At 40.7% G+C, this 13,598-nt stretch overlaps 1 protein-coding gene and 1 long non-coding RNA gene across 2 annotated transcripts in view; one reads left to right on the top strand and one right to left on the bottom strand.

Annotated features, from left to right (window-relative positions):
* Nucleotides 1–13,598, top strand: part of astn1 (astrotactin 1) — a 1,400,536-nt gene that overhangs the window by 584,303 nt on the left and 802,635 nt on the right. Inside the window, exon 11 of the mRNA XM_034183391.1 lies at nt 1,673–1,810. Within this exon, the coding sequence (XP_034039282.1) occupies nt 1,673–1,810 (138 nt within the window). The remainder of the gene's footprint in view (nt 1–1,672; nt 1,811–13,598) is intronic.
* LOC117522024 lies at nt 753–4,607 on the bottom strand. Its single transcript, XR_004564118.1, has 3 exons — nt 4,597–4,607; nt 1,211–1,336; nt 753–799 (listed from the first exon to the last, which is right to left on the bottom strand). It is a non-coding gene; the product is annotated as an uncharacterized LOC117522024 (long non-coding RNA).

Genomic DNA, 13,598 nt, shown 5'->3' with positions numbered 1-13,598 from the left:
ATGTCTGCTATGTTTGCTCTGTATTCTGTTGTATTTGTGTCCTGGGCCAGACATTGTCATGCACCCAGGGATGATCAGTGGTCTTCCAGCTTACAGACAATCCTTCATCCACCATAAAACATTTTGTGAAACGTGATTCCAGAAAAGCAAATCTCTTGTTTAAGCATTCTGTGGGAGGTCTGCTGCCACCTTTCATCACAGGTTGGTATGTGGTTTGAAGGAAGGGGCAGAAAGTCATCTGCTTTGAGTAGTTGCATAAGTTCACGCCCTAGAATTTTTCAGAGATGCTGTGACTTTTGCAGAATCGGTGAATGACCTGATTGCAGCTCTTGAGAAGCTGATGGAGGAGTTGGACTGTCTGGGTTTGTGGTTGTTCAGGATCAAGGCTAAAATTCAGGCTTTCAATGACTTCTTGAATTTGCGTATCAGAAGTGTATCTGTAAATGGTGAATGTGTCAAATTTGTAGAGATTCATTTATCTCAGTAGTTACATTTATGTTTCTGAGTCCTTGGCCTTTGAGATTGAGAGCTTGAGAAGAGCTTATGGAGTCATGAGTTTGCTGGACAGAGGTGTTTGGCAATACTGGTACCATTGCAGGAGATCTCTGTAACGGGAGCAAAATTATCAACACCACGTAGAACCATATAGTATTATGGTATCACTGAATGACAAATAATTAATTTCCGTAAGTCAGTGTTAAACATATAAGGCATGGGTGATGTACTTTCTTATGGTGTTTGGCTTGTAGCATGGGAACGCATACAGATTCTGGCCACCATAGGGTGGAAAATGAAGTACCTTGAAATATGTAATGTAATATACCATTTTAAAGGGTACTGTCTGGAGTATTAACCTGTGAAGTTTCAGAGCTTAATATCTGCTCATTGTAGAGACACAGCTGAAGCAACATTCAGAGCACCTCGTCATGGGCAATAAAAAAAAAAAGTGTTTTTGAAGATTCTTGGGCCATACTTTGACTAGTCTACTTCCTTAAAACTAATACTCTTCCAACTGCATGTCCGAGTTTCTAGTCCAATACAGGATACACAAAAATGTGATGTACAGCAACTGAGAGAGATTTGTTGGAACTGTTAACTACTGCTTGATGTGTTCAAACAAAGATGTATTGTGAGTACCAAACAGTAGTAACTCATGGCATAGTTCCAAGCTGGTTCTGCAACAACTGGAATGCTATAGAGCGGGACATACACAAATTGTGACATACCATGTCTGTGTATCATTAATGGACCTGAAATCAAATACATTCAAAGAAATAGATGACTAAATATTAACTACATCTTAACTATACCTTAACTAGTGACATTCCATAAACAGCTGCCCTGTGTCATTGGTATGTCATCTCTGGGTGACGTACTCTGTAACATGAAACAATAAGTGAATGTACATGTTCCCATGCAACAAGTCCTTTTATAGATTTTTTTTCTAAGCCAGTTGGCTGAAGAAGGTCCACAGTCACGCCATTATTGGTAAAGTGAACACAAAACATCTTGACCAAGATGACATTGTTTTCACTGACATTCTGCTTGTCTGTGTTTCACTCCTCCATTTCACTGACTTCACCTTGATCAACAGTATTCCTCTGACATTCTTTGACATCTAAAAAGCTAAAACGTGGTGACTTGTCTTATACAAACACCCTGTCCTCTGCAGGTTCACATATACTTTAGGAGAAGGGATGTGGCTGCCATTGAGCAAAAGCTTTGTCATCCCTCCTGCTGAGCTGGCCATCAACCCCTCAGCCAAGTGCAAAACGGACATGACGGTCATGGAGGATGCAGTAGACGTACGGTAAGAAATGACACTTAATGGTATGATATACTGAAAATCTGCAGTGAAGCAGAAATAGCAGCCTTCACCAAAGAAATAAAAAGAAGTTCCTTTAGGCTTTGAAGAAAGGTCGAATTTTGCTGACTGCATTGAACTGAACCACACCGCAGTAGGTTGCTTTTCATTACTTCACTGAAGTATGACCAGGATTTTCTACTCTTTCTCCACTTAGTTTTATTTTACTTTTGATAAAACTTTACACCTCACAACAGATATTGGTTTTTTGATCAATGCTTCTCAGGACCAATTTAAATTTGATCCGTCAAGGCATAGAATGCAGCTGTTGAATTTCTGAATATTTTATATTCTATTCATCAGCATTTCAGCCTGCTCTTTCCCCCATTTACTATTGTTGCTACATGTCTCAAAGGTACCCTGAGGTTGATGCAGTGGTCTTATGAGTCAGGATTCAGATGATAATAAAATGTGATGATCCAACAACAAAAAATGAGTTATGATAAACAAAAACTGTTTGGCAGTTTAAAGCCATGGAAAGCATTTAAGTTGTTTAACAGTTCATAACTTTGCCAAAGAAATGTGCTCTGTGTTATTGTCTGGGCTGCAGAGACCCTTAAGTGATCCAAAACAGTATTAAACTAGATTCTGCAAATGGCAGCAATGCAACAGAATTATTCAGCATTTTTGGTACTCATGTAGTGGTGCTTAAGGGTGTTGAATGCTTTTTTGTTTTGGGAGCAACACCAATCTTTCTATTGTTGCTGTGAGGAGAAAATGTCAGCTATTCACCCAAAATCTCTCATAATCTACAACTTCACATTCGAAAATGTTGGGAGCATATGGACAATGCTAATTTAAAGAAGCTATAAATGCAGTTATCCTTACATTTACTGTGACTTGTATTTCTTTGCAGGCATTATGAACCCAAGATATTTCATGTTTTGTGTAATCAGTGTAATTCCATTTTAATATAAATCTTTCCACCTGTATGTTAAAAGAAGAAGTAGAAGTCAGTGAGGCCCATTGGTGCTGACAAGAGTCCACAACTCCTCCTGGATAGGACACTTGTCCATCCCAGTGTACTTCCCCAGACAAGAAACAGCATATGTAGCACTTCAAGATAGAGCTACAGCTTTTATGTTAGGTCCAGTAATGGGCACAGTTCCTCTAACCGCTAATTAGCAAAGATAACTTTGAAAACCATCAGCGGACCAATTTGCTTCTGCTAACTTTCAGTCTGCTAACATTTTTTGCTGGCATAGTGAGTAAAACGTAATGGTCAAAAACATTTGTAAACACTAAAATCAAACATATTAGTTTCTGTTGTGTGTTTTACAACAGTCAGACCACTGTGAGAAGGTCAGCCCTCCCCTAGCAAAAGTGGGCAGACCAGCTGCCAGCTGCTGTTGCGCAAAAAAAGGGGGACGTTTACTTTCCCCATGCAACGACACAGACATGTAGCAGCAGACATGAAATGCAAGGAACTTTTACTTATGGTTTCATTTATAAACAAAACTAATTCCGGACAGTTTATCAACATGAACAGCAACTAGGTCATTTATACAAAGTGAAAATATGTCTTTTAAAGACATGTTGGAGAATTGAGATTTCACGTTATCTCACAGTGAGAATATTTCAAAATGAAAAAGGTTGAATGTGCATGTCATACCGTGTACAGATTATTAGGGAGTTATCCAAAGCAGTGTGCTTCCCACAATAGACATTTCAACAGACATGCATAATACAGCATAGTTCATGTTAAGTTTAGTCTGAACAGTCAGTTAGAAGCTTGTGTTTGCACTGCAGCCTTGATCATTTTTTAAAAATCAGAAGCTTTTTACAAAACTGACATCTTGGAGTGACCCAATTTGATGAGTGTGTAAGAACAACTGTCACGCTGCATAACATTACATTTGCTTTCACAGAGAACATGGGATATTACAGTTTACATTAAACAGCGTTGCACCCATTATTAAAGTTGTCACTTTCACTCTTTGTTGCTTGTTTGACAGCATGTCAGTGACTTCAATGCGTGACTACTGAAATTTTCAGTTGACAATGTGTAATTCTCTTTTAAAGCTGTCATCAACTGTAAATCCTGCAGTTCATTTTTCTCTTATTCACACAGGGTCAAAATTATACACATAGGCTCAAATACAATTGCATGCAAAAGTTTGGGCACCCTTGATAATTTTCATGATTTTCCTTTATAAATCATTAGTTGTCTGGATCAGAAATTTCAGTTAAATATATCATATAGCAGATGAACGCACTGATATTTGAGAAGTGAAATGACGTTTCTAGTATTTACAGTATGGAATAATAATTTAAACAAAATTAGGCAGGTGCATAAATTTGGGCACCCTTGTCATTTTATTGATTTGAATACGTTTAGCACTAATTATTGGGACACAAAATTGATTTGGTAAGCTCATTGACCCTTGACCTCCTTACACAGGTGACTGCAAGCATAAGAAAAGCGTATTTAAGGTGGTCATTTCCAAATGTTTCACCTCTTTGCATCTCTTCTAATGAGGAGCAACATGGGACCCTCTAAACAACTCTCAAATGACCTGAAAACAAAGATTGTTCAACATCATGGTTTAGGAGAAGGATACAAAATGCTGTCTCGGAGATTTCAGCTGTCAGTTTCCACTGTGAGGAACATAGTGAAGAAATGCAAGACCACAGGCACAGTACTGGTTAGGGCCCTGACATGGCATGCCAAGAAAAATATCAGATAAGCTGAAGCGATGTATGGTGAGAACAGTCATAGTCAACCCAGAAACCTGCTCCAAAGACCTACAACATGATCTTGCTGCAGATAGTGTCTCTGTACATCGTTCAACTATACAGCACACTTTGCACAAGGTGATGCTGGATGAGAGAGTAATGCAGAGGAAGTCTTTTCTGCATACAGGTCACTTTAATTACAGGTCAGTAATTAAACCATTACTTAAAAAGCCGTCACTTGACCCAGCTATCTTAGCTAATTATAGGCCAATCTCCAACCTTCCTTTTCTCTCAAAAAATCTTGAAAGGGTAGTTGGCAGAGGAATGGTCTATTTGAAGAGTTTCCGTCAGATTTTAGAATTCATCATAGTACAGAAACAGCATTAGTGAAGGTTACAAATGATCTTCTTATGGCCTCAGACAGTGGACTCATCTCTGTGCTTGTCCTGTTAGACCTCAGTGCTGCTTTTGATACTGTTGACCATAAAATTTTGTTACAGAGATTAGAGCATGCCATAGGTATTAAAGGCACTGCGCTGTGGTGGTTTGAATCATATTTATCTAATAGATTACAATTTGTTCATGTAAATCGGGAGTCTTCTTCACAGACTAAGGTTAATTATGGAGTTCCACAAGGTTCTGTGCTAGGACCAATTTTATTCACTTTATACATGCTTCCCTTAGGCAGTATTATTAGAAAGCATTGCTTACATTTTCATTGTTACGCAGATGATACCCAGCTTTATCTATCCATGAAGCCAGAGGACACACACCAGTTAGTTAAACTGCAGGAATGTCTTACAGACATAAAGACATGGATGGCCTCTAATTTCCTGCTTTTAAATTCAGATAAAACTGAAGTTATTGTACTTGGCCCCACAAATCTTAGAAACATGGTGTCTAACCAGATCCTTACTCTGGATGGCATTACCCTGACCTCCAGTAATACTATGAGAAATCTTGGAGTCATTTTTGATCAGGATATGTCCTTCAATGCGCATATTAAGCAAATATGTAGGACTGCTTTTTTGCATTTGCGCAATATCTCTAAAATTAGAAAGGTCTTGTCTGAGTGATGCTGAAAAACTAATTCATGCATTTATTTCCTCTAGGCTGGACTATTGTAATTCATTATTATCAGGTTGTCCTAAAAGTTCCCTGAAAAGCCTTCAGTTAATTCAAAATGCTGCAGCTAGAGTACTGACGGGGACTAGAAGGAGAGAGCATATTTCACCCATATTGGCCTCTCTTCATTGGCTTCCTGTTAATTCTACGTAGAATAGAATTTAAAATTCTTCTTCTTACTTATAAGGTTTTGAATAATCAAGTCCCATCTTATTTTAGGGACCTCAAAGTACCATATCCCCCCAATAGAGCGCTTCGCTCTCAGACTGCAGGCTTACTTGTAGTTCCTAGGGTTTTTAAGAGTAGAATGGGAGGTAGAGCCTTCAGCTTTCAGGCTCCTCTCCTGTGGAACCAGCTCCCAATTCGGATCAGGGAGACAGACACCCTCTGTACTTTTAAGATTAGGCTTTAAACTTTCCTTTTTGCTAAAGCTATAGTTAGGGCTGGATCAGGTGACCCTGAACCATCCCTTAGTTATGCTGCTATAGACTTAGACTGCTGGGGGTTTCCCATGATGAACTGAGTGTTTCTTTCTCTTTTTGCTCTGTATGCACCACTCTGCATTTAATCATTAGTGATTGATCTCTGCTCTCTTCCACAGCATGTCTTTTTCCTGATTCTTTCCCCTCAGCCCCAACCAGTCTCAGCAGAAGACTGCCCCTCCCTGAGCCTGGTCCTGCTGGAGGTTTCTTCCTGTTAAAAGAGAGTTTTTCCTTCCCACTGTCGCCAAGTGCTTGCTCACAGGGGGTCGTTTTGACCGTTGGGGTTTGTCTGTAATTATTGTATGGTTTTTGCCTTACAATTTAAAGTGCCTTGGGGCAACTGTTTGTTGTGATTTGGCGCTATATAAATAAAATTGATTTGATTTGATACATGCCACTAACAGAGTTGCTTGAGGTATGCTAAAGCACATTTGGACAAGCCAGCTTCATTTTGGAATAAGGTGCTGTGGACTGATTAATCTAAAATTGAGTTATTTGGACATAACAAGGGGCGGTATGCATGGCTGAAAAAGAACACAGTATTACAAGAAAAACACTTGCTACCTACAGTAAAATTTGGAGGTGGTTCAATCATGCTGTGTGGCTATGTGGCCAGTGCAGGTACTGGGAATCTTGTTAAACTTGAGGGTTACATGGATTCCAGTCAATATCAGCAGATTCTTGAGAACAATGTTCATGAATCAGTGACAAAGTTGAAGTTGCGCCAGGGCTGGATCTTTCAACAAGATGACGACTCTAAACACTGCTCAAAATCTACTAAGACATTCATGCAGAGGAACAAGTACAATGTTCTGGAATGGCCATCTCAGTCACCAGACCTGAATATTATTGAAAATCTGTGGTGTGATTTTCAGTGGGCTGTCCATGCTCGGAAACCAACAAACTGAGATGTTTTGTCAAGAAAAATGGCCCAAAGTACTTACAACCAGAATCCAGACACTCATTGGAAGCTATAGGAAGCGTTTAGAGGCTGTTATTTCTGCAAAAGGAGGATCTACTAAATATTGATGTATTTTTTCTGTTGGGGTGCCCAAATTTATGCTCTTGCCGAATTGTGTTTAAAGACTTATTGCACACTTTCTGTAAATCCTATAAACTTAATTTCACTTCTGAAATATCACTGTGTTTGTCTGCTATATGATATATTTAACTGGAATTGCTGATCCAAACAACGAGTGATTTAGAAAGGAAAATCATGGAAATCATCGGGGTTGCCCAAACGTTTACATACAGTATATGCATTCACGTATGTCTTTTAATAAGTGTTGCTGAAGGTTCTACAATTCTTTGTTTTGTTTTTTTTAAGGTGACATGGCAAGGCCTATTAACTCTTCATTAATGATCATGTTTGACTACAGCTGGTAGTTTCTTTTTGCCAACATAAAAGGGATGTGTTTGGCAGCACTCGAACTGATACAATACTCAGAACAATGGGAAAGTCCAAGGAACTCCGTGAAAATCTAAGAAGGATATTTGCAGATTAACACAAATTAGGAATGTCTCTAGGAGACAGTTCTAAACAAATGGAGATTTTAAGATCATTAGTTGAAGGAATTGTACATAAGTACAAGTTAGTTGGATGTGTCACCACTTTGCCAACATCTGGAAGAAGACACAAACTGTCAGCCTCAGATCAGGCTTGCCATGAACTGGAAACTGTTGGAACGCCAGTGTCACTATCCACAGTGAAGCGAGTTTTGCATCACCATGGACTGAGAGCATGCCAACCAAGATATGAGACCCTGCTGTAAAATTGACATCTTCAAGCCAGACTGCCCACATTGACAAGCCAAATGCCTTCTGTAAAAATGTTTTATTGTCAGACAAGACAAAGATTATGCTATTTGGTCACATTGACAAGCGGTATGTTTGGAGGAGTACGGTGCATCCGGAATGTATTCATAGCACTGCACTTTGTCCACAATTTATGTTACAGGCATGTTCCAAAATGGAGTAATTTTTTTCCCCTCAAAATTCTACTCAGAACACCCCATAATGGCAACATGAAAAAGTTTTTTTTTTTCTTTTACTTTTACAAATGCATTAAAAAAAAAAAAACTAAGAAATTACATGTACTTAAGGATTCACACCCTTTGCTCAATACTTTGTTGATGCACCTTTGGCAGCAAGTACAACCTCAAGTCTTCTTGAAGCTTGGTGCACCTATCTTTGGGCAGTTTAGCCCATTCCTCTTAGCAGCACCTCTAAAGCTTTATCAGGTTGGATGGGGATTGTCGGTGCACAGATATTTTCAGATCTCTGCAGAGATGTTCAATCAGATTCAGGTCTGGGCTCTGGTTGAGCCACTCAAGGACATTCACAGAGTTTCGTTGAAGCCACTCCTTTGATATCTTGGCTGTGTGCTTAGGGTCATTGTCCTGCTGAAAGATGAACCGTTGCCCCAGTCTGACATCAAGGGTACTCTGGAGCAGGTTTCATCTCTACATTGCTGCATTCATCTTTCCCTCAATCCTGAGTACTCTCCCAGTTCCTGCTGCTGGAAAACATCCTCACAGCATGGTGCTGCCACCACCATGCTTCACTTTGGTGCCTGCATTCCTCCAAACATGATGCCTGGCATTTACACCAAAGAGAGACCAATATTTGTCTCATCAGATCAGACAGTTCTGTTTGTCATGGTCCGAGAGGCCTTCAGGTGTGTTTTGGCAAACCTCAGACAGGCGGTCATGTGCCTTTAACTAAGGAGTGACTTCTGTCTGGCCACTCTACCATACAGGCCTGATTGGTGGATTGCTGCAGAGATGGTTGTCCTTCTGGAAGGTTCTCCTCTCTCCACAGAGGAATGCTGGAGCTCTGACAGTGACCAATGGGTTCTTAGTCACCCGACCTGACTAAGTCTCTTCTCCTCCAATCTCTGAGTTTAGATGGGTGGCTAGGTCTAGGAAGAGTCCTAATGGATTTGAACTTCTTCCATTTATTGGAATTTATTTATTTATGTACTGTTGCTCCCGGTGTGTAATGAGCGCCTTGTATTCACCCTGACATCGGGGTGAATGTGTGGCATTATTTTAAAGCGCTTTGAGCGTCTGATGCAGATAGAAAAATGCTATATAAATGCAGTCCATTTACCATTTAAAAGTAAAAATATAAGAGATAGAATGGCTTTGTTCTAGAACTTTTAAAGTGGACTCTACATTAGTAAGCCCACCCATTTGGTTTGTAGTTTCATGGGCAGAGAAAGTCAGAAGGGTCAAATATTTAAAGACATTAAATATACTAATAAGCAATTTGTTTTTAGGTTTCTTTAGCGACCACAAATATGATTAGCATTTTCTAAATGCCTTCTAAAAACAACCCATTGATTAAAAGCAAAACAGTTCACCATGGAAAAGCATTAATAATTCAAGAATCACATTTAATGTACACCAAGTTATAAAACAGCCTTCTCCTGAAGGAAAGTGTCACAGGGTAGAATGGGAATATGCACATATTATTTTGCTTAATTATACACACAAGAAAAACACAACTTTAATACTTTGATAAAAAAAAATGTTATTTGCACACTAGAAAGCTTGGATTCTTTGAAGTGTGTCAGTGTAGAGTGTAGAGGGAACCACCCTTGCTGGTCTGGAAAGTCTCTTCCATTGACGTGTGGCAGTTAAAATGGCTGATAACTTACACTGCCTGGTACAGTTCCAGGAACACTTTTGAAGAAAAACTAAATTTTAAGCATTGACCACTGTGTTGGAATGTTAAAGTGTAGGTGACACCAAAAAATGTGCACAAATAATCACTAAAAATGATGAAATGTTGATATTTTAAAAAATCCTGAATAATAAATGTTGCTGATAAGTGTGCAGGTGAACTCAGCCACATGGGGTGTGCAGCCAGTACATTCTGAGTGCCTGTCCCAAGCCCGGATAAATGTCAGGAAGGGCATCCGGCGTAAAACAAGCCAACCCAACTATACAGACTAAGAATCGAATTCCCATACCGGATCGGTCGCGGCCCGGGTTAACAACGTCCGCCACCGGTGCTGTTGCCCAACAGGGTGCCGGTGGAAATTGGGCTACTGCTGGGTGAAGACGACGAAGAAGAGGAGGAGAACGTTTCCACAAACAGCGGGAGAAGAAGAAAACTAGAAGGGTGGAAATGACAGTAGGGACTTTGAATGTTGATAGTATGACTGGTAAAGGGAGAGAGCTGGCTGATATGATGGAGAGGAGAAAGGTAGACATATTGTGTGTGTGCAAGAGACCAAGTGGAAGGGAAGTAAGAGCAGGAGCATGGTACAAGTTGTTGTACCATGGTGAGGACAGGAACAGAAATGGTCTTGGGGTCATTTTAAAGGAAGAGTATGTTAAAGTGTGTTGGAGGTTAAGTGAGTGTCTGACAGGGTGATGAGTTTGAAGTTGGAAATTGAAGGGGTGATGATGAATATCATCAGTGCATATGCCCCACAGGTAGGTTGTAAGATGGAGAAAGAAGATTTCTGGAGTGTGTTAGATGAGGTGGTGGAGAGTGTGCCCAAGCATGAAAGAGTGGTGATAGGAGCGGACTTCAGTGGGCATGTTGGTGAAGGGAACAGAGGTGATGAGGAAGTAATGGGTAGATATGGTATCAAGGATAGGAATGGGGAAGGACAGATGGTAGTTGATTTTGCAAAAAGGATGGAAATGGCTGTGGTGAATACGTACTTTAAGAAATCGGAGGAGCACAGGGTAACATATAAGAGTGGAGGAAGGTGCACACAAGTGGACTACATTCTTTATAGGAGATGCAAGCTAAAAGAAATCAGAGACTGTAAGGTGGTGGCAGGAGAGAGTGTCGTTAGACAGCATAGGATGGTTGTTTGTAGGATGACTTTAGAGGTAAAGAAGAAGAAGAGAGTGAGAGCTCAACAAAGGATCAGATGGTGGAAGCTGAAGGAGGAAGACTGTTGTGTGAAATTTAGTGAGCAAGTGAGAGAAGCACTAGTTGGAGGGGAAGCAATTTTGGACAACTGGAAAAGTACTGCACATGTGGTGAGAGAGACAGCTAGGACAGTACTGAGTATGACAGTGGAAGGAAGACAAGGAGACTTGGTGGTGGAATGAAGAGGTCCAGGAAAGCATAAGGAGAAAGAGGTTAGCGAAAAATTTGTGGGTTAGTCGGAGAGATGAAGAAAGTAGACTGGAGTACAAGGAGATGCGGCGTAAGGCGAAAAGAGTAGTGGCAAAAGCAAAGGAAAAGGCATATTGCGAACTGTACAAGATGTTGAATAGTAAGGAAGGAGAAAAGGACTTGTACCGATTGGCCAGATAAAGGGACAGAGCTGGAAAGGATGTGCAGCGTGTTAGGGTGGTAAAAGATGCACATGGTAATGTGCTGACAAGTGAGGAGCGTGTGCTGAGAAGGTGGAGGGAATATTTTGAAGAGCTGATGAATAAAGAAAATGAGCAAGAGAAAAGGCTGGATGATGTGGTGAGAGTAAATCAGGAAGTACAAGAGATAAGTAAGGAAGAAGTGAGGGCTGCTATGAAGAGTGGAAAGGCAGTTGGTCCAGATGACATTCCAGTGGAGGCATGGTAATGTCTAGGAGAGATGGCAGTAGAGTTTCTAACCAGATTGTTTAATAAAATCTTGGAAAGTGAGAGGATGCCTGAGGAGTGGAGACGAAGTGTGCTGGTTCCTATTTTCAATAACAAGGGTGATGTGCAGAGCTGCAGTAACTACAGAGGCATAAAGTTGATCAGCCACAGCATGAAGGTATGGGAAAGAGTAGTAGAAGTTAGGCTTAGAAAACAGGTGAAGATCTGTGAGCAGCAATATGGTTTCATGCCGAGAAAGAGCACTACAGATTCAATGTTTGCTCTGAGAATACTGTTGAACTACAGAGAAGGCCAGAAAGAGTTACATTGTGTGTTTGTGGACTTAGAAAAAGCTTATGATAGGGTGCCAAGAGAAGAGCCGTGGTATTGTATGAGGAAGTCTGGAGTGGCAGAGAAGTAGGGTAGTGCAGGACATGTACAAGAATAGTGTGACAGTGGTGAGATGCGCAGTCAGAATGACAGACTCATTCAAGGTGGAGGTGGGATTACACCAAGGATCAGCTCTGATTCCTTTCTTGTTTGCAGTGGTGATGGACAGGTTGACGGATGAGATCAGACAGGAGTCCCCATGGACTATGATGTTTGCAGATGACATTGTGATCTGTAGTGAGAGTAGAGAGCAAGTTGAGTCTAGTCTGGAGAGGTGGAGATGTGCTTTGGAGAGAAGGAGAATGACAGTGAGTTGAAGCAAGACTGAGTACATGTGTGTGAATGGGAGGGAGCCCAGTGGAATAGTGCAGTTACAAGGAGTAGAAGTGGTGGAAGTAGATGAGTTTAAATATTTGGGGTCAGCTGTTTAAAGTAATGGAGAGTGTGGTAAAGAGGTGAAGAAGAGAGTGCAGGCAGGGTGGAGTGGGTGGAGAAAGGTGGCAGGAGTGATTTGTGACTGAAGAATATCAGCAAGAGTGAAGGGGAAAGTTTACAGGACAGCAGTGAGACCAGCTATGTTGTAAGGTTTAGAGACGGTGGCACTAACAAAAAGACAGGAGGCAGAGCTGGAGGTGGCAGAGCTGAAGATGTTGAGATTCTCTTTGGGAGTGATAAGAATGGACAAGATTAGGAATAAACATATCAGAGGGACAGCTCAGGTGGGACGGTTTGGAGACAAAGTCAGAGAGGCGAGATTGAGATGGTTTGGACATGTGCAGAGTAGGGACCCACAGTATATAGGGAGAAGGATGGTGAGGATGGAGTCACCAGGCAGGAGCAGAAGAGGGAGGCGAAAGAGGAGGTTTATGGATGTGCTGAGGAAGGACATGCAGGTGGTTGGTGTGACAGAGGAAGATACAGAGGACAGGGTGAGATGGAAACGATTGATCTGCTGTGGCGACCCCTAACGGGAACAGCTGAAAGACGAAGAAGATAAGTGCGCAGGTGAAGGATAAATAATAGCTGTCTGAGGCCTGCGCTCTATTTCAGCCCTCAGCCACAGCCATATTGTTGCTACATCATCATCAGAACAGGACCTGCTGATTCAACCCAAAATCAATTGTAGACACGATGGTGGTCGAGCTGTTTTCGCACAATTTTTTTATTTTTATTTTCTAGTGTGGAGATGTTTTTTTGAAGTCCAGTCTGAAGGTGATTCTGTAGAAGCTGTATGAAATGCAGCCTTATCGTTTTGAGCCTTATTTAGATGACAATGAGAGAGAAGAAACCTTGGAGTAAAACCTTCAGTCTGACTACAGTGATGATATTGGAAGAGTTCAGAACACAGGATGGTGAATATAAAATAAATAAATAAATAATGCAGGCAATTTTTACATTTGGGTAAATATTATAAATTGTTGTTTTTTTGCCAGCTCTTTGGTCATAATCAACTAATTAAAACAATAAAAAATAAAAGTTTGTTTAACTATCTTTGACATATTATTAAGA

Source organism: Thalassophryne amazonica, chromosome 12 (genome assembly GCF_902500255.1).
Source record: "Thalassophryne amazonica chromosome 12, fThaAma1.1, whole genome shotgun sequence".
In the NCBI taxonomy this organism is placed as follows: domain Eukaryota; kingdom Metazoa; phylum Chordata; class Actinopteri; order Batrachoidiformes; family Batrachoididae; genus Thalassophryne; species Thalassophryne amazonica.
Note: the sequence above shows the minus strand (reverse complement) of the source record. Positions and strands in the feature narration are given on the sequence as shown.